The 21,852-nt window shown below is 47.3% G+C and overlaps 1 protein-coding gene across 5 annotated transcripts in view; it reads left to right on the forward strand.

Annotated features, from left to right (window-relative positions):
• The first annotated feature begins 10,980 nt into the window (after positions 1-10,980).
• LOC125953411 (uncharacterized) overlaps positions 10,981-21,852 on the forward strand; it is a 39,449-nt gene continuing 28,577 nt past the window's right edge. For 2 of the 5 annotated variants that reach the window (XM_049682993.1, XM_049682997.1), the window contains exons 1-2: positions 10,981-11,115; positions 12,793-13,529. In XM_049682993.1, the coding sequence (XP_049538950.1) occupies positions 12,960-13,529 (570 nt within the window). In that variant the 5' untranslated portion in view covers positions 10,981-11,115; positions 12,793-12,959. Of the gene's footprint in view, positions 11,131-11,255; positions 11,467-12,746; positions 13,530-21,852 lie in introns of those variants that run through there. The other 3 variants (XM_049682994.1, XM_049682995.1, XM_049682996.1) reach the window with 3 other exon arrangements.

Consider the following 21,852-nt stretch of genomic DNA (forward strand, 5'->3'; position numbering starts at 1 on the left):
TTAGACTTCTAAAAAACCACGACTGATCTTTCGATCTCTCGAGATCGAACGATCTCGGGCGACCCCATTTCGACGGGGCGGTACACATTGGAGTACACTGCCTCTGCCCTGCCTCTACCCTGCACTGCTTCTGCACTGCCCTGCACTGCGGTTCAGTTCCTTTTCAGACGGCCTGCACTAATTGTAAGCTTTGCGGCACTTTAATTGCACTGCTACTGGCACTGGCGCACTTCGGGATTTAAGGTCTCGCCCAACGCCCTGCCTCCCTTGCGAGTGCGAGAGGTGCGACGGTGTAAGCTTCACAATAATTTATCACGCACGCCCCAGTGCGCGAGGCTATTAAAGTTAATCAAATAATATTAAAATTAGCCAAAAGAGTTATAACGACATTCATTACCCAAGTGCACCAAGAATTTGCCGCGCGGTGCCGGTGCCGCATTTGCTTTTCATTCGCTCCCCGGGCTCTCGAGAGCACAGAACAGAAGCGCGTCAGTAGCGTAATGGATTAAATGTGTTTTGACCCCGGTGTCGGTATCCTTCGATCGGGTGAATTATTGCGATCGGGGTCACTACTTAGCTTTGCGGTGGTGACAATAACTCACTTGGCGTGCCTATTAGCGGTGCTTTATGGATGGGGCTTACGGTCCGAGTAAGAAGCCAGCTGAGTCATACGATTTAAGGGCTTTCGATTCTTACGAAACTGAACCATTTCCTTGGGGGTTTGATACAGTTTAGGGTTCGTGTCAGAGATTTGTTTCATTTCATCATTGAGTTGAGTATCCAGAATAGCTTCTTAATGTGCGGTCGACCCTATATGGACCACCTTCAAGGCCTTCTTTGACTCTAACTACTTCAGTTTCAATGCTCTTGCAGATTCACTAACAATGTATCCTGAAAACCTGGAACTTACACAATCTGAAGACTTTAGTTAAGAACTTAAAAATGCTTTGTTATGATTGCTATCGCGGACCTCAGGATTCCAATCTTTGCATAAATAAGTGCGTAAGTAAAATTACATAAAGTGTTAAATTGATTTCGGATGAGGTCTGGTACGGTATGAGCTATTAATGCGCTGATAATGTTGATCCCTATAAGCCAAATGGTAAGGTACATTGTATTATCATTGAATACGAGAAGTGGTCATTGCAGAGATGTGCGCACGGATTTAGTTTGACTTTATCGTCTTTGGGTGTGCACGGTGGCCACAATGCTATATTACATTGTCTGGCGCATTACTTGCTAGTAGATTTTGGATCGCTGAGCTTGAGGAGAGCGATAATAGAGTATTTGCGTTAAAAAAATAACGACGGAAAATGGTCAACATATTTCTTGTTTTATTTTAATTCTTCTAATTTGTTCTTAATGTTTTGTCTAACAATTTACCTTTTCAACCAATTTAAGAAGAAAAAGTAGAAAATGTGTAAATTCACCATATTAAATTAAATGTTTAATTTTTCTTATGTTGGAGGAACATAATTCAATCGAAAATAAAGCTGTATAATTAAATATTTCTTCTTTTTGGTCATCTCTCTTCTTTTTGGCTCTCCTTGGTTTCTTTGGTTGGTGTTCTTTTTGGTTGGTTTTAGTTCTTTAGTATTATCATCTTGTTAATTTAAAGGAAACTAAAGGCAAATTTCTTTTGAAGTGTACGAAAGAAACAATTTATTGAAACCGTTTGCAGATAGTACTCGGAGGAAAGGAACATGATTCAAGATATGCCTCTGTAAAAACACTGGGAGAAAGTAAATTACGAAAGATATTGATATCAGATATTGAGTAATTGCCTGCTAGGTAATCCCGCGAAAAACCAAATATATGTTGATTGCAAGCTGATACGGGAATGCTACACCAGATTTACATCCCGAACACGAACGCAGTCAGTGAAGCAACCTAGTGAGCGTAAAAAAACCCCTTAAAACCACAGTTCACATCGACACAGACAAGTGACATATCCACGGGGCAGGTACATTTAATGTTAATTAGCATCGCGAGTTTGCATCACATTATCGATCACACAGCACCCAAACATGGGCGCTTTTTGTTGCTGTTCGTGTAATGCTGTTCGTGTAGCATTACCACCCAACAATGTCGCAAGCATTAGCAATTAATCAAGCACAAAACATTGTACGAAACGAAACATTGCCTTACCCCCCCTCTGGTGAGTTCTTCTTTCGCATCCGAAAAGGGCAAGTGGTTTCGCCGTGGCAATCGCTGTGTGAAGATTACAAACACACACACACAGCAGCAGCAGCAGCAGCGCGAGCGAACGAACAATCCCATCCCTGGTGCGGTTCATTGGCGCGATGTCATGACGATGATCGACAATCGGTTCCCCCAATGTTCCCACAGTTGTCTCACGGTACTTGGCGAGCAATCGCGCTCGATTCCTTCTTTCGTCACTGTGTTTTTTTTTTTTGCTCCAAAAAATGAATTCCCATCCCTTCAAGTGGCGACAAGACAAGGCGAGAGGGACGAGTGGTGGTCGAAAATCGATCCGAACCGAACCGAACTCCGCCGAGCATTCCGCCGTGATCGGCGCCCGAGCTCGAGCGGAGAGTAATTCGTTCCGGGTTTTACGGCTGGACCAGATGATCGCCGGGCATGAGGCAAGCCAGGCACCTGAGGGAGAATCACCATTACTCAACTCGCCGGAGTCGGAGGCCCGGAGCAGGAACCAACGAAACCATCTTTCGAAGCAAAGATGTAGGTCATCCGAACCCGGCTCCAGACCGGGAAACCCAACACTCCGTTGTCGTGGTGACCTGGCCATCATTAGAAAACAGAAATAAAGACCAAGGGATTTGGGCATGCCTAATGCCTCCGGTTACACATAACGCCTCGCCTCGTCTCGTCTCGGAAGGGGCATATTTACATGCCCTCGCCTGAGCATCGCCATCATCATCATCATCATCATCATCATCATCTCCGCCCTCAACTCATCCACCCACTGGAAGGTGAAAAGAAGAAACAATACTCGGCGGCGCCACCGCTGGCCGGGACCACGGATCGCATCATCGCTGATCTAGCGATCGCATCGTCGTCGCAGTCGTCGTCGGCATTCGATGCTTCGAATGACATAAGCGTAGCATCCAGGTGCCTGTGCCAGGAATTTAATGTAGCACGGGCAACGATGACGCAACGCAATCGGCACGATCCTCCTCCGATCAGGGCACTCTATTCGATTGCGTTCGCGATCCAGAGATCGGATCTCTGGAGGAACACGAATTCAATGGTGGAACGCCTAACGTTGACCAAGACGCTCTGGCGCTTGCCGATGTTTGATGCGGTGAAAATGCGACGATCTTCTAGAAATACCAACAAAGGAACGTGTCCTTGGCGCAATTTCCTCCGGGGAAATGTGTGAGAAAAAAGGGTGTCGATCGCGGGTTGGATCGTCCATCTCATCCGGGATCCTTCTCGCCGTCTTCTCGACGCCGGGAACCGGGAAATTAGCGAACGTTCGGCGTCAATATTTTAGCGCCTCGCCAACGCTCATTTGATGGCTGGTCGATCGTTCGCGTGTGATCGTTTAGCATGATTTTCGGGCCGGGGCGGAGGGGTAGTGGAACCCTTAAAACAAATGAAATCCTCCTTCGCCAACCCACCGGGTAAATCACCATGACGAGCGGCTAACGAGGGGATACTACAAGCGTGTGCTGCACGCACGCACGCACGCGTTTCATTGTGTTGAGCGAGCAAAACGTGTCATAATTCCGTGGGAAGATATATTCATGATGATGTTGCTGATGGATGGCGATGTGAGCAGAGCCAAGGGAAGAGAGAGAGAGAGAGAGAGAGAGAGACGCATGACGGGAGGGTATTATGTTAAATTTCGTTTTTTGTTTTGTTTCTTCTCTGCTTCTCAACAAGCAAGCAATCGCAACGCACGATTCCAAACGTCTGCTGGCGCCCGAACCGTGCATCGTGATAGGTCTGTCTGTCTCGCGATTCGTTCCAGATCGTTTCGGTGTCGATCGTCTGTGATCATCATATGCTATGGCTATGCTGCTGCTGCTGCTGCTGCTGCTGGTGCTGCTGCTGCCACAGGAGGGTTTGTTGTCTGGTCTCTGTCGGCCTTCCCGTAATCCCTGAAAGGCATGAAAGCGGAGCCGGGCTGAGCTGGGCAGGAAACAAATTACGTTTCGCCCACGGCGCACATAACACTTCGCTCGATAGGATTAACCTCCGCGCGCAGCAGCATAAGCGCATGTGTGCACGCACTGTGCGTAACCGTGGCATGCGGCATGCGGTAGAGCCATGCCCCATTTCCACATCCCGATCCATCGAGGAGGTTATCAGCTTGTTTGTGGGTTTGTTGGCCTCCCGCGTGGAAGTCCTGCTTGCAACCGATCGACCGTTCGAGCTCGGGAAATTCCAAATGCATTGGGCCGCGGCCTCGGCCTCGGTGCTCCTCAGCCGGCCGCCGGCCCTGGCGGTGTAATCACGTCCGGCGTTTATCAAACACCGCACCGCTCCGGCTGCCGTTGCCGCTCCTTTCCCTACGCCCCATTTTCCCCAGTATGATAAATGGCGATCGTGCCCGGGCTGGTATGTTATTATTATGTTTTTAATTGTAACCCACCGTGGGGTTGGGTTTCGAACCGAGCGATCTGGTGCTTCAGGAGGACAGCTAGGAGTGTGTGTGTCGATGCACACGAACACATCTCTAAACAACCCGTTTTTGAATGTGATTTTGATGTGAAAACGCTAAGTAGCATCATTACAAGGCACAAATACAGGCATACACTTTTTGGGACCGATAGAACCTCCTCTCCCCCCCTTAAAAGCAGCCCTTTATCGGGCCCCATTATCGGAGCTTAAGAAGTGATTAAGCAATTATCAACTAGCGCTGATGTAATCTCGCCAGACCGTTTATCGAGTAGCGCATAATGCGTAAGCTACAACAAAGTAAGCGTCGCTTTACATCAGCGCCCTTCTACTACAGAATGGAGACAGTGATGGTCGTTAATGTGCATTTGTTTTGGAAATTTATTTTAATTTGGTTGACAAGAAGTCTACTATTTGTTATCAATTCGTAGTTACACAATAAATAGTTTGTTCTTTCAAGGCACATGCGTGTGAGCAAGCATATCGTTTCGTTGCAAGCAAAATGGTAGTATGTACAAACATTTAATAGCATCAAACTGTATAAGTCAAGAAATTTCGTAAGACAGTTAGGCAAAGCAAGATTCATTCAAGCATTCAAGAGACAAAGCATTCAATACCTTCGTTTTCAACTGGTTTGTGCTACTTAGAAAGCATAAAAATCATCAATTTCTAAAAACGAGAATGAAAATATTTAAAGCAGTAAAAAAAAAATACTACTTTAATAGTACTAAAAAGCATAACATTGATAAATAAAAAATAAAAAAATATTTTGTAATTTTGATTACACCAATAGAAACGATTTGTGTAATGCGCACACTATCCGATAAATGCGCTTACCACAGCGTATTTCAATGATTTAGGAAATCGCATCCTGCATTGCGTCAATCCTGCACCATGTAAACCCACACACACAAGGTCTGTTACAAAGTAATACAGTAATACACAGAAATAGTATTTTACGCATTTAAACCACTTGAGACACATAATTTACTCCATTTGTACGGAAATAAACTTCCTCCACGCCCCTTCATCAACTAACAGCATGCCCGGCACTGTTAAAAGCGAACGAGGATCGATCGACCGGCGTCTGTCACTGTCAATGGGGGGGAGAGAGGGTTGAAACGAATCCAACGGCAATAAAAACCGTTCCAATGCGACATCATCACCTCGAGCTCGGTCGGTGCGGTGCAAAACGAGCGAAAAAGTAAAGAGAAGCAAACGAAGACGCCAGGCATTTGCATACATAAGTATCGATCGCAAACTGTCGTCCCTTCAGCTTTCAGTCCCCACCCCAGGGACCTTAATTACGATGCGCATACTTCGGTCGGCCTTGTTGCATCTCCCCGTGCGTGTGTGTGTGTGTGTGTATGCTGCCGGAGCGTGTGATCTTTTTTCAATTACACTATCACCATCGTCGTCGGCCCCGTTTTTGCTCCTTCCTTTCGACGATGATACGTTGATGGATGGATGCGTACCATCCGATCGAAGGAACATCGGAGGTGGAGGAGAAGCGCCGAAAGCAACCTCGGTTCGGCATCAAAACTAATAAACATCGACTCACCGCGTTTGCCTGCGTACGTGCGTGCGTGCGTGCGTGTGTTTTCCCCACGTTTTTGCTCTGTTCGACCGATTTTACGGATCACTCAGCTCCGGTTGGCCACCGCGTGCGCCACCGAGTGTGCCCCGCCAAAGGTCAGCGCGCTCGAGACGCGTGCATGTGTGTATGCGTTTAATGATGGCATGTCGAGTGGTGTTCAAAATTATAAAATTAATACATGACCCCAGCAGGCTTCCAAGGAGAGGAAGGCGAGCGGAAAGACCCACACCAACGTGCCGCGAAAGGACACGCCGCGTGGTCCATCCTTCGCGATAGTTAAAAATAAACCCGAACTGCTCCGTCTGCTGTGGACTTGGAGCGATGCCAATGATGAGCATACCCTGGGGGGAACGGTGGTTCCTGCGGGTTTGCGATGTCTGTGCCTGCCGTTGCTTCCAAACTGAACGCGGACCGTCGACGTCGACTGGGATATCGTAAAACGAAGAGTAAAACCACGTCCCGGCGACCTTTAAGCGTTGCTTTGGTTTTCTGTAACTTTCGGTCATCGTGGGGGCCCGGGTGATGGCAGGAACGACGTCATTTACGAAAGTATGTCACATTCTTCATCTGCCCGGTCCAGAGTCCTTGGACGTGCGTGTGTGTGTGTTTGTGAGGCGCCTCATCATAGGTCAATTTGCCCAATTAAGCGATTTACTCTTCACTTTTTGATGGTTTCTGAGAGCCTATACTATTCTCTGTTTCTGTTGTAGATCGCAACGAATGTTACAGATAACCTGCCTATCTTTAAATGTCTCATACTGGATAAACTATTACATTTTCTTTCTATTTCGATCCCTTTAACATGCTCGTGATACAAAGATTGGATAGTGCTAGATAACTTGTTAATTTGTTGCTTTAGGTGTTGCGGCAATTGCTTGAACTGAGACCAATGCATTTTATTTAATTTGTCTGCCATTTTTTTCTTTATACATTTATTTATACGGGCTTTTTAATGATTTTTTTTTTCAAATTCTATAATCTGCACTTAATTTTCGAGATACAATATCGAATGCCTAGTACAAGGGGCAAAGTCGAGCATGCAAAATACGTGTTTCTCTTTTTTTCTTCTTCTTCTTCTTTTTCTTCTTCTTCTTCTTCTTCTGCTTCTTCGATAAAAACTTCTTGGGTAAAAACTAAAACATGAATAAATTATGATCTGTTGACCATATTCAGTAAACCACGAAACATGTTCAGCAGAAAATTAAACATGTTTGTTTAAAATTACGTACTGAAAAACACAATTCAATAAAAATTAGAAACCATCAGTAACTATTCTTGTCTTAAAACCCGTGAGTCCCTCGATCACGACGACAATCGAGGGAAAACGAGAAAAGAAATTTTGAAAGGTAGGGAAAATAATTTAAAAACAAGCTCCTCAAATAGAACAAGTAGATATCCTGCTACTTCAGGCTGAGAATCAAATGCTTTTGATCATACAATAAAAATGCGCTACATTTGATGACGTTACCAGGATTGGGCAATAGACCAATAGACAAAACTGAGTTCCAGAACATCCATCTGGTACACGCAAATATTGATCCATTATCGTTTGAAATTCGCAATAATGTTTCGCCTGTACATCTCATGACACGCTGTGCAACAACAACCACCGCTTGTAACGGTTTTGCAAAACGATTTCCACCCACTATAGTGGCATACTGTGGGAACCACCGAGACTGGCAAGGTGAACCCTTTCGTCAGGTTCCAATACTTTCGCTATCGATGATGATGCGTGGTAGCTTAAGCCCTTCGTTCAACAGAGGAAACCAATGCGCTAATTGTCTTGCCATTGCGAACATTGCGAGACATTTAGATTTGGTAGAATCATGCAAAAAAAACAAGAACAGGCGCATCACCCGGTTTGCCCTTGTGCGCCACACGCTCTCGGAATAATACCTTTTTCAATAGACACCATCTTGAAATTCACCATTTTAATAACAGACCGCGCGCGCGCGCTGGCACGGTGTATCAATGTCAAGCAGCCGACATCTTCAGCTGGGGGAACAAAGGACTAGACCAGACAGTTGGCAGCAGTTCGGCCAACAATCGGCATCGGTGTCGGCCGAAAAGTGGATCATTGAAATGACCGACCGGAGGCCTCGGTTTGTAAAGGGTCGCCGTGCCACTTCGACGCGAGACCAATCGACCGATCGAGTGGTGTAGGAAGGATGGTAGCCGGTGGTTCGCTGGTGTGTTGATGGGTGATGGATTGGAGGCATCATTTACCACTCATATATTCCGGTCCGGGTCGCATCCAAAAGTCGCGGCCTTCGATTCGATTTCGACAACTGGAATGGCGGCAACGGCAACCTATTATTCCATGTAGGGCGAAATGGCGCACCGATGATCGAACTCCAGTTCTAACCGGTGATGCAAACCGGTGATGGTGGTGCCATCATCATCATCATCATCCCTGTCATGAGTGCCAATGGCTGAAGAGCAGCACAATCATCATCCGATGAAACCAAAACCCCGGTGCGCCTTTTTTTTTTTAATTAAACGTCTCGCTGCAATTTGAATGCCCCGATATCGATGAGTGACATTGACAATCGGCGGTTCGCTTAATTGGGTGTTTTGGCGTAGCTGCTTCTTTCCCTTCCCCCCACGGAGGGGGACTTTCCTGCAGAAGCAGATCTCGAATATGGCACCACAAATGGCCACGTCACTTCTCGATGGAGAACTATGATTTAGGAGTAATGATGCGGAGGCTGCGCACACCCCAGAGCCACAAGATCGTCGCTGGTGATGAATGGAACATCCGCTGCGTGGCACAAGAGCGGCATCCAACGAGCACCCTTCACGCAACTCGTGTTCATCTGTGGTGTGGTCTCTGGAATTTCCGTTCTGTGTTGCGTCGTGAGCCACACTGACAGCGCTTCATTATTCTAATGGCCTACGCCAATACGCCGGCACGGATGCAACCGTTGAGGCCACGGACGAATCCTCGAGACTCGAGAGCCTACACCGATGAAACCGTCTTGCTCGTTGCATTGCAGCATTGGCTTCTTCATCTTGGGGTGGTACTAACTTTGTTCGAGGGGTTATTCCTCATCCCCCTTCCCCCGTCTCATCACTCGATCATTGCACAACTTGCGTGTCAATCGTTCGATCAGTCAATCGGTTGGTCGATCGATCGATCGATCAATCAGCAAACATAGGCGACTAACGGAATGATTATAATTCTCTCTCACTTGTCGCTTGTCGCTCTCCCTCTCACATTTTTTCTTTCTCCTCGTCCACTCCTTCCTTGTCTTGCTTCCTTCTAGCTAGCTTCTGACACTTTCATGTGCGGAACGCGCATATAAAGAGCAACTGTTTATTGATCGTCATTGACTTACTTTCGAGCGGCGGCGGCGGCGGCGGCGGCGGCAGCGACACAAACAAGTGTGGGCTTTGTTTAGCGTAGAACGAAGTGTCGCATAGCTGCATAGCGGCAGGGGTTTGAGGAATGTTTTATGTCCTTGCTTAGAACGCGCCGAAGGTGGTCTCAGAAGACACACTGAACCTTGGAAATTGGAATTGAAATCGTCAATGTCTCGTTGATCTTTTTATGAGCAGTTGAACAGTATAAAAGTGAAATGCTTTTAAATCTCTCTAAGTTTCCTGAACAGTAATACGACTTTTATCTACGCTACATCAAAAATGGGCCAAGTTTACGGAACACATAAAATAAGGCAGAAATTTTCTCTGTGGCATAAATAAAATCCTTACCTTTTTCGTAGTTTCTTGATGTTTTGAAATCTCAATCTTGCTTAATCTTGCATCTTAAATTGACGATAAATATTGGTATAATCTCAACGAGAGAAGAATAAACGTATTGTTTTAATTCATTACATAACTTTTGCTCTTGCATTCATATGTTCTTCTTACTGTTAAAAAATTAGTTTGAAATGTTTATTCGATTGGAATTTATGGATAGAACCAAGTGGAGTTGGTTGGGAAACAATATTTATCCTTCGTTATTGAGAATGAATAAACAAACGAATTTAAAATACATTTCATACATACGGTATATTCAACTTCCTTGACAACTCTATTCCGCTGTATATATTTCACTTCTATTGAATTAAGTTTTGGATATTGAATCAGAACAAAAAGTAAAACTACTTGATGGAAAGTGAAACTACTCGATAAAAATTAATGAGCAGAGTCTAAAAACCTTTTTGTTTCAACGTTTCGTGAAATACTAGATGTTTTATTACAAAAAACAAAGAGATAGAAAAACGTCCTAGCGTTCTCAAAAGGGGTTTACAAACAATTACAAGCTAGTCCCCATACTAAAAAGAACATTATTGCACCGCACCACGAAGCACCAAACGCCATGAAGCATGAAGCAGCAAACAACAGCATGATCATCATCGGCACCATCATCATCATCATCCGCATTACTACTCTACTTCCCATGTCCATCAAACGTCGCCGCATCGCGTAACATCGCGAAGCGGCCCCGCGGAATCCTCCAGCGCACGCGGAACACGCTCAGCTGATCGCTCCGGTTCGGCCACACCGTACACGATGAAGAAGGGCACCGCGGATGGGGTGGCAAACGAAACCGAAAGTGAAGAAAGGTCCCGAACGATCGAATGAACGAACCTACGAACGAACGAACGAACGAGTGCGATCGGAAAGCTCTGCGCGATCGCGATCACCGCGAAAGCTCAACCCCATGCCCACCAAAGGCTTGAAACCGCGTGTTGTAGGGTTCCGTTTGGTGATCGCGCGCGCGCGCGTTCGTCTGCTGCGCGTGCATTGAAGTCTTTCGTCGACGCGACCCGGTTCGGCTTCAGTCGTTGGTCGATCGTCGCGGTGTCCGTATCGTGGACCGCTTGGGAAGGATTGGTTGGGTAGTTGCGTTGCGCCGCGTTTGCGTCGTTGCATTCTCTGTTCGCCGTCCGGCTAGATTGAGGCAAGTGCCTAAAGAGCGTGTGTGTGTGCTGTTTTTCTCTTCTTCTTCTTTACGATCGACCTGGTCTGCGTCTTTGCGTGCAGTAGAAGTGCTGAAGAAAGGGGCACCGGAGTGGCAGTGTATTGTCTGGTTGGTTGGTTTGCTTGGTTTCTGGGGGGCGCCAAAGTGTGAGACAAAGTGAAAAGTGATCGTGTCAAGGATCGTGCAGCTTGCAACGAGCGCGCGTGCGTGCGGTCGAAGAGAGCGTGAACGTGATCGCGAGCGCTCGAGCGAGGACCGATCGAGTGGATCCGTTCCAGTGAACCCGCGACCCCCCACTCGGCCGAAGGGTTACTTGACCTCCGACAACGGAACGGTAATGTGTTTTCGGTTGAAGATCGCGAGCAACAACAGCACGCCTATTGCCTCTTTGCTGAAAAGTCCCCCTCCTCCTCAGCCAACCATCAGTGAATGACTGTTTGTGAAAGTGATGTTCTGTGCCGTTGTGTGTTTTTGTGTGTGCTTGTGGACCTGTAGATCTTTTACTTCTTCTACAAGTGTTATGCAATGCAGTAAAAGATGCCCTAGAACCTGTAAAACATTGAAAAACGCTTCCAGCGACGAAAATAAAAAACAAACAAACAACACAGAAACCCAAAATGGAGAAATGGGAAAAGAAAGAAGAGAAAGAAAGAAAACACAATGGACGCGAAGCGAATCGGCTGCAGTTTATTAGTTCGCTTAAATTGATTTAAAATTTAACGACCGCAGACTTTACGATTCCGGGGACCCTTTTTCCACCTTCCCGGCGGGTGCGATGGATTGAGCGATGGATTGAAAACAAGTTTTGCTGCTGCTGCTGCGACGGCAACGGCCGGAGCAGATCGGATTCGATCCGGAAAAAGGAGGAAAAGATGCTTTATAACGCTTCATTTCGTGTCGCCAGCCGCCGAAGTGCCACCTTTCTACTCTACGTACGCTCGCGGTTCGCCTCACCGTCTTTTTGGGGGGAATGCTTTTTCACATCATTTCACCCCCAGAAAACTACCGTTTATTGCCGATGAGGTTTTAATAAGATTCAATTTAATTAGTTTATTACTGTTGCGATTGCGTGCGGTAATCGTTCTTCTTTCGTTTTGTTTTTTATTTTTTCACAAAAGTGCTTTTCAGGCAATTAATCGTTCCGCTTCACCATTATCACCTCATTTGAATGGTCCTGTTGCACATTCTTTACCACATTTCCAGTTTGCGCTTTAAATTGTTTCAAGAGCTTTCCGTTTAATATGTTATGGTTTTTAGAAAGTGATTCATTGCATTCACCGCTCACCTCGTAATCGATCGCATTTGTTTCAATTTTTCTCTGTTCTGACTTCAACCACGAGCAAGTATTTTCCATTTTCACTTTCCTCATTGGTGGCACGTGGTTTTTGGAGGAAAGTGATTCCCACGGCCACCGTGCAACAGCTTAGGGCATAATTGATTTGACTGATCGTTTCGTCCACTGCCTCTTGCGTATCGAATTTTAAGCTTCCCTCTCCCCAAAAATCGCTCTCCCCTTTTCGAACAATAGAACATTCCAAATCAGGTAGCCCCGTGGCGGACTGGCTAACTGTTTTCCGATTTTTCACTTTCAATTTCATCTGGCACACTATCCAGACGTTCCGTCTAATTTCGTTTCGCCCCTTCGCGCACAACCAGACAGCACAGCAACCGTAGTGGGTGTGTGTATGTGTGTGTAGTATATGTGTGTGTGCGTGTATGTGCGCTTATGCGTGTGAGGTGAAGAAAGTGGCGTCGGAGGTGCCAAGATACGGCTAACGGAGTGCAAAAAGCGGGAGCAAAAAATAAGAAAAAAAAAACAGTCCAACAATGGTAAACAAACAATACAACGTGCACAATCCGAAGCTGCACAAGACGAAAGTCGGTGGCGGTGGTGGTCATGGTGGTGGTACCGGCAGCGGAAGTGGCGGCAACAGTTCGCCATCGCCGTTGCGCAGTTCCTACAACATCATTTCCACGCGCCCCGATGCCGGGACAACGGACGAGGATCGGTTTTCCATCGAAAGCGGCAGTTGCGGTGGCGATGGCGGCATATCGGAACAGTCGACGGCGTTGGCCGGAAGTCGCTCATCGGCCGGCAGTCGGCAGCTACCACCACCGCCACCACCACCCAGAGGCCATTCGCATCTCACTGTTAGCCGCCGGGCTACGGTGACACCGGAGCAGCAGCAGCAGCAGCAGCACAACGGCGATGAGGAGGACCTCTATGGACGCAACATACAGTTCTACGGTGAGGGACAGCTGACCGCGGCTAGCGGTGAGGTGGTTGGCGAGAGTCCGAGCCATGCTGGACGCTTTGCGCATGGACTCGGCGGCAAGGAGCTCACCATCAGCGACATTGGGCGATTTCAGTACATTCTGCAGATGGACCGGGAAGTGGTAAGTGCCTTCAAGTTTTTTGGGACAGTTCCTTCGATATGTACACAATAATGGGACTTCCAGAAGGGATCATAGAGTGTTCTTACACTGTGGGAATCATGTCTTGGATGTTCTTTGACGATGATTTGGTCAGAAAGTTTTAAGAATAGTTCTAGTTGACTTGGGAATTGAATTCTATTGGGACAATGTCCAACTTACTTGATGGTTTGGACATCTTTTCTCAAACAGATTGTATCGCTCGTAATCAAGATTAACAGCTCAAGCTAACGCTCACATCTAGTGATCCTCGGTCATCTCCAATTAGCAAACGCGATGCTACCGGAGATTAGTTTGATCGAATGGCGACGGAAATACATCAATTCCAAATTGGAGGCTCAATCGAGTTGCCTCAACCGCGCTTCACGTTCTGGCCACCGGGCTTCCGTTCCCAAAAATAGTTTAGACCTCATCTCGTAGCATCGCGTTCCGTAGCGTATTACTCACGATCGAACGCACCGCCATTTACGCCACTTATGACCTCGATCCGTCAGAAATCTCATCATCATCAACCGCGATGCGAAAGATGGATGAAGACGGAAAGAGAGAGAGAGGATACCGGAGCACGTGGTCCGTCACCTCTCCTCACTAGCAGCACCGTACCACGGCAGCAGGCAGCACTATCTGATGGATAATCAATCAAACGTGTCACGCGAAATTAGCTCACCATCCAATCCAATGTGCCACCGACGCAGCACCGGGGCAGCGAAAATTGGGGCCGAAACTGATGTAATTGCCTGTCGCGACATTGGCGTGGAGCAGTGGAGTGTCGCGTGGTTTCGAAGCGATCGAAGGCCTCCTCCCTGGCTTCGATGCGTGATGCGTTGGGCTTGGTGATTGGAGTTCACAACCGGTAGATAGCTTCGCGAATCGTTTGAGTCACTGCTGCTTTGGTCAAGTCAAGCTTGACCTTTCCAAGGAACCTTATACGATTATATTTGGGCTCCTCTGAGCTCGAGCAGTTGCGTCTGCTGTTGCCGAGCTAACGAAATGATACCCAATAAACCAAGCAGGAAGTGTCTTCTACATCCTCCTGAACTTAGATTGAACTTCGCTCCTCGGACCACGACCCCTCAATTGGGGCTTGCGTTGCTGAAAAAGTTCACGCAATATTTGGCCAACCGAACCGATTGGAAGGAACTTCGATCGGTTATGGCGTTTGGTTTGGTGCCCATCCGAAAAGGCTCGCAAATGGTAGCCATAAACGACGCGTCGCGTTTGACGCCTCGCAGTCGTTACTGTCCCGTGCCGGACCGGATGGATTGGTGCGCGACTGATGGCGCGATCTTAGCGCCTCGAATTCCTAATTGGGCAGCCGCTTGATTGCGGTTCGGGTCATCGGGCCATCGAAGGGGTTTTTTTGGACAATTCGTGAAAGGCTAGATCGATTGCTGAGGTGCCTGAGGTGCTGAGCAAACGCGGAAACAAATACTAAGAGGTGCATCGCTGGTGGTGAAAGGTACCAGAAGGTGAGGTTAGCAATTGTTCACGCTAAGGGCGTTCGCTAGGGAAGCGTAATTTGGAAGCTGTTAACCCATCCGTCCGTCTGTCGGTCCGTCGTCGATCCGTTTGTCCGGGATGAGGTACTACATTATGCAAGCGCATCAACTGACTGCTGGCGAGCAAGATAGGACGTGTTGTGTTGCCTTTCCGCGGGGTTCACTTTCTGTCAGATTGAACGTATTTGGAGGGAGATAAATGGTTGCTGTGATCCCGCTTTGAAAAAGAAAGGTTGAGGAAACGTCTGTCGATCATGTTGATTATTGAAAAGCAAACAAAGAAAGCGAACTTCTTAATCAAACATCCCAAAAAAAGAGGAGCTTCTTCCTTTAGTGGAGCAGTCGGGGAATTTTTATTCACTTTCGTTTGCTGTTGGCGCCATTCGATCTTTTTGGGGATGAAGTCCGTAATGCAAATAACGAAAGCATCACATCCGCAGAAGAGAAATGCTCCGAAAGTTCGTGATCGCTAAATGTTATACTAATTCTGCAGTATCCAAAGTGTTGACTATAGCCTATCTTATACCTTGCTTGTTTCTTATCCCAAAAGAATTCAGCGAAGCGTCGCCTGTTATCGTTAGCTATTTGTTTTTACAAACAGATAAGCAGCACCTGAATGTAGAGACCTTTATAAGTTACAGGAACTGGACTGGTAGAAATAATTGAGCTTATTGTAGGGAATGTTTTTGAACACACTACAGGCAACTGAGATTCCATATTGTAAAGGTCCTATACATCAAGTAATAGGTCACGATTTAAATAAGCAAATCGGTTACTTCTTCTTGTATGAAAATCTGATACAATTCTTCTTGTACCTTATAATCGAATAAAGAAGTTTTGAACTTAAAGGTTATCTAATATCAGGCAGCATGGTCTGAGAATTCGTTGGGAAATAATGCTACAGAGTTGTATAAAAAAACATCCCCGAAAAAAGAGTATTAGGTTGGTGTACGAAACGCAAGAAATTGAATTATTTGATCTATTTTTATCTGGAAATGGAGTGGCAGAGATTTTAAGTGCTTGCATCACAGCTAATTGGCATCACAATCGCGGGGATCATATGCATAAGATGATCCATAAATTATCACTCAAATCGCTGCGACCGACATATCACAATCAGCACGCAGCACGAGGTCTAAGAGACCTTTCCATTGACAATCGTCATGTAGAATGACGCCCATTTGCCCAAAAAAAAAAAAACCCGCGGTCATTCAGTTTCTGGAGCATCTGACCGCATGGGAGCGAGCATCGGTCAAAAACACAAACAAAGTGCAACCACCTTTCTCACCCTCCTTCCTTCCCTTAAATCGTTCCACATAATTCATGCAGCAGCATCGGGGTGGGCACGCGGTATTATTACTCAAAAAGCCCGGTGCCCAATTTGGTAATGCCAGCGGTGAAGTGGACATCGTACCGGATCGTATCGTTCATTTTATGAATCGTTTAGGTATCTCGAGCGTCGCATCTCGAACCCCGCACCTCGCAGTAGGTGTCGTGAGTTGGCTTGGCATATTGTGCCCGTGTAATCTCCTCTCGCACCAATCCGGTCCGTCCGGACTTGTGTGATCGCTTGTGATCTGTCGGATTCTAGGCAAGCTGGCGCCTGGGCTGAGGAGGTGGCGTCGTCGTGTGGCGGCGGCTTCCCACGCCGCAACCGAAGGAAATTGGTTGGCAACTTCAAGGTAAACAGAAGAAAGAAAGAAAAAAAAACACGCATTCCCACCGCGACCACGCTTCGAGGCTAATGGAAATGCATCATCAACTTCAATGTGAATAGGGTGCCTATTGCCTCACCCGATGGATAGGGGGGGGGGCGGGGGTTTTGTCTTCTTTTCTTGTTCAGATTCTTCGCCTACTTTTTTTTCTTTCTTGGTAGGCTTTCGACAGCGATGCATGCTGCTATGTCGATGTTTCGTTCGTTCTCGGCCAAGAAGGCGATGCTTTTTTTTGGGTTTTCCATTTGCATTAGCAGCTTTTCCCTCCCCCGGCGTGGACAAGCAAAAAATCGATTCTGCTCTGCTGCATGTAATGTGTCGAGTGTCTTTTGTTTCTCCAGAGGCGAAGCAAAATGGAAACATTCATCTTCATGCTACTACTATCGAGATGATGCGAGATGTGGAAGAACATAAAGTACACCATGCACCTCGCCGGTGGCGGTGCTCCATTCGGTGATTTAGATGCTATTTAAAGCGAGAAGCGAATGCCGAGCGCGGCCAGAGACCAGGATTCAGGTGCAGCTGCATGGTAGGTAGCACTTGCCACGGTTCCGTCACCCGGGTCAGGTGCTGCACTTCAAGCGATCGAATGCATCTTTACGGCAGCAGCAGCAGCAGCATCACCCCTCTTTGCTCACGCCATGCAAAGGTCATGCTAAAAGGGTCTGCGTGACTGAGCATCGGGTGCAGCGAGGCGAGAGGGATCGGAATGTCGACAAAGGACGATGCGTCAACCACAAGAAGAAGAGGAAGAGGAGGAGAAGGGGGTAGGGGGGTACACATAACACTGGGGGGGTTTTACTTTGGTTTCACCCATCACGTTCAGCGGCCCCAATTGCATCGCAATGCACCGCTAAATGCCATCCGGCTCCGGGCCGGCCGGCCGAAGTAACCCATCTGCCGCCACGGGGCATAAGAAGGGGGGAGGGGGGAGAATGGTGAGGGCGATGAATAGCAATGAAGCGATAGATCGTGACACGGACAATGGTGCGGTGTATGATGGTGCGATGCCATGGTATTAGGCCAAAGAGTTCACTTACTCCTAATCGGTGCGGAGTTTGCTGGTTGAAGATCCTGGTTTATGTAGCTAAGAAATCGTTTGAACTAATCATTCTTCCCACCATGTTTGTTTGTACAACTATTTTGCTTTTGTAGCTTTCCAATATTACAGTTACTGCCAACATTGGCGGTTGTTTGTATTATAAATTATAAAATATTGTTGTTTAACGTATAATCTATTCTTTATGGTTTGTTGATATGAATTAAACCTGCGTACAAGTCAAGATTTTGTTGCCTTATCTTAACTGAATTTAAACTGTAATTTGCTATTATAATTTAACTACCCTAATCAGTTTAGTTTTTTAAATTCCACTGTGTACAGGACTCAAATTTGCGTTGTCAAGACTGTCGTTCAGTTTTCTAATGATGGTTAACTAAAAAAGCTTATCATACATTCACTCTCGTAAGTGTATTGGGTACATTTATCAAGTACAGCAACACCTGAAATGTTCTACTGCTACATCTAACTAGAGCTGTTGCTCTATCCAGAAAAAAATGAGATATGACTAACAAATACTTTTTCCTCTGGTATAAAACCAATCAAAAATAATTCTAACATCTTGATGGTGTAATAAAGACATATTCTCGTGAAATCAACTTGAAAACGTAGCTTAGTATACTCTTCTTGATTAAGAATTGTATCACTTCAGTAGCCGTAAGCACTCCCAACAAAAAAAAACAATCACTTCGCATAACTCAACAAAGCTTTCCGTAACAATCCTCGTAGTATAAATAATATTGCCGCAAAAAAAAACAACAGACTCACAAACTCCCCACGAACTACCGCAAAATGACAGTAGATGCCAGCGGAATCCATAATACCATCCCCGTTTTCGAAGGTTCAATCACCACAAAACGCGTGGCCTTCATCGGCCGGTTCGCGCGGTTGACCTTCATTTGGCTCGTAGCGTCGGTGGCATTGGCATCGCCAAACGTTCTGCCCCGCAGGCAGAGCAGAGCAGAGCGGAGAGAGAGAGGAAAGGAAGAGAAACCGAGGATCCTCCTCCTCGATCCGGCCGTTGAGCGAAATCGAAAATTCCTTTCGCTTCGCTCGCGTCTCATTTCTCCTTCGCTTTCCCTCGCATCGAGTCGTCGAGGGTGAATCCAGTTATGCTAAATGGCCGGACCCGGAGCCGTAGGCCCCACCCCGGGCTGGTAGCTCCGGAGCCGAAAATAAATTCTACAAACACCGCACCGACCGCGACCGCTTGGAACCGCCGAGGAACCAGCGTGAACCGAAAAAAGATGGCGACGGCGCCGCCTTGTAAAAGACGGAAGGTCAGCAGCAACAGCATCAGCAGCACAAAAGATCGCCATAGTATGTGTGTGTGTGTGTGTGTGTGTGTGTGAGAAAGAGAGCAAAAGGCGATAGGAGCAAGCCGATTACCAACCGATCCGATCATCAATGCTCATCTGCCTCGTGATTTGGACGCGTTGGCGTTAAGCTCTTGGCGTTGTCCCCCGCATTTTCGAGGTTGCCATATACCACCCTCCGCCACGTCGCTTCCCCCTTGCATCATCATCATCATCATCATCATCACTTTCGCCTTTCGCGCCGCACCCAGGCTCCGGTTACCTAATGTATCATAATAATAATCGTTTTGAACACCTCGGAACGGACGGATCGGACGACAGACCTGAAGTGGTTCAAGATCGACGCCGAATGCCGACAAAATTGATCCACTCGAAGGCCTCTCGGAAGGAAGGAACGGAGAACGGAAAACATGGAGCGGAGGCAGATGGTGATGCTGATGAGAGGTCAAAGCAATCCGAGCGAAAACTGGAACAGTAAGCAGCAGCTGGAAAGTCGTTAACATAGAGACCTTCCCTCGGCTAGTGCTAATGCTAGTGCCCTGCGTAATGTTCTCCATCGAGGCTGGCGAGCATAGGAGACTCTGTCTGTCGAATGCTCGACTGCTCGACTCGCTTAGCCAACCGTTTTTGCGTTTGTCACTTAATTTCAAGTGCAAAGCGAAGAGGAAGGACATCCAAACACAAAGGCAGAGGGAGCCAGTATCCTTTTGACTTAATGTTTGGGCGCGTGGTATTGATGAATGTAACATGACAAAGCATTCGAGAGCACCTCAGCACGAAAGCATACGGCTAAGATTGAGCATTAGACTCCGGTCCGGAGTGATTGAAACGGTAACAGTGTCCCTGAAGCAGCCTGAACAACAGTAGCCTGGCACCTGGTCCTTGAACTATAGGGTCCACGATCATTTCGGCATCGAAGCATCGATACCGAGCATATTGAAATGTAAATTGGATTCCCCAAACAAAACGGACAGCTTCAACACCAGTGCCTCCGTTGTGCAGTTTTTGGCGCCTCGCTCGCTCGCTTGCTCGCTCATCATACGATCATTTATGATCGTCTTCAACTTGACCGTGATTCAAATGGTGCCGGCGATCGCATAACAATACAGTTTCAACACGCCCGAAACCGGTGCTACCGGTGGTGGTGGTGGTAGAGGAAGCAAGAGGCCCCCAAAAAACGACACCAAACCCCTACGGGAGTCGTTGCTTCATTTGTTTTCCTCCTCCTCCTTCGCGAGCGATCGATCGCGACGATCTAGTTTCTGCTTGTTGCCGGATGCAAATTGATCACCGCATCAGCAGCGAACGAAACACAATTCTCCCATGATGGTGGCTTATCATAAATTCAACATTCCACCATTGGAGTGGGCACCAATGGCAGGATGGCGCAAAGCAAACCCACGGTATTAACGAACTCTAGGCTCGTTTCGTTTCGTTTTTGCGGAGGGGGATGTTGAAGATACTGCTGCTACTCATGCGCCCGTGGTCCAAAAATGGTTCCCCTTCCGTCCTTCAGCTTTGCTGCCGGTGCGTGGCGTGATGTATTTTCGGCAACAAGCTTAACGAGCTTCACCGACGGTCGTTCGTCGACGTAGGACGGTCGGTGTCTGGTTGGTCTAACGGAACCGTGCAGGTGTGCAGGTGGCGCAGGCCTCCACGAACATGGCCATTTGGAACTACCACCGCGGGTCGGGAAGTCAGAGTTCAGCGTCACACAACAGGCGGACAGGTGGTTGGTGGCTGGCCGGCTCGTTGCTTTCGCGCTCGTTAACATTGAAGCGCAGGTCCCGGCTTGTTGTGTGTCGCGATTTCGAAGACGATAAAGCGGTGCCTACTATGTGGTTATAGCCTACTACGTGGTAGATCACTGGCAGCCATACACACACACAGCGAAAATGTTTATTCTTAACCACGCTACCTTTAAATAGATTTATTGTGATTCTGATCCGATAATAAAAAATATGGTATTCGCGATCGATGATTCGATGAATCAGTCGTTTGGTCCTCTGCGTCACTTGTGCAGGAAATACCGACCACGGGTTTTTTTTGCGAGGTCACTCGCATAATTCACTCCCTTTCGTACCCATCTCGTAAGCGCTGCGATAAACATCTGTCCTCCCGCCGAAGGGGGTACGCTAATTCCGTTTTCTTCTTCCTCTTCTTCTTGTTCGCTAGTTCTGCTCTCCTCTCCATCCAATCTTATTGAAGCTCGAGGTGTTCTCCCTTCACCTGCGTGGTGCCGCGATCGTAGAGACCTTCGGGAGGGGTCCCTGGCTAGAGCGCTTCAGTCACCGATTTGATGGTTCGGCATTGGGCGCATTTCGCGCTTATGCGCTCCCTCCCTCGCCTGCACGCAGGCATATGCCTTGGATCATAAAATAGAACAGACGCGAGCTCGCCGGCTCCCACGCCAACCACCGAAGATGATGGAGATGATCTTTTGAATGTTGTGAACGCGATGGTTTCAAAACGATCGCTCAAGGAGGGGGTTTCGCAACGAACGAACGAAACCATCGTCCTCGTCACTCGAGCATGCAATTCTTGGACCCCCATCCGCTTTCTGGGATTCATCTGATCCGATATCCCTCTGGGCGATACGCATCGAAACGAAACGGAAATCTGGTACGATCAACGCGTTTTACGACCGCGACATCGATATCTTGGCGCTAATTTGAATGTATGGGGTAGTGTTCGTTCAGG

This window comes from Anopheles darlingi, chromosome 3 (genome assembly GCF_943734745.1).
Source record: "Anopheles darlingi chromosome 3, idAnoDarlMG_H_01, whole genome shotgun sequence".
NCBI lineage: Eukaryota > Metazoa > Arthropoda > Insecta > Diptera > Culicidae > Anopheles > Anopheles darlingi.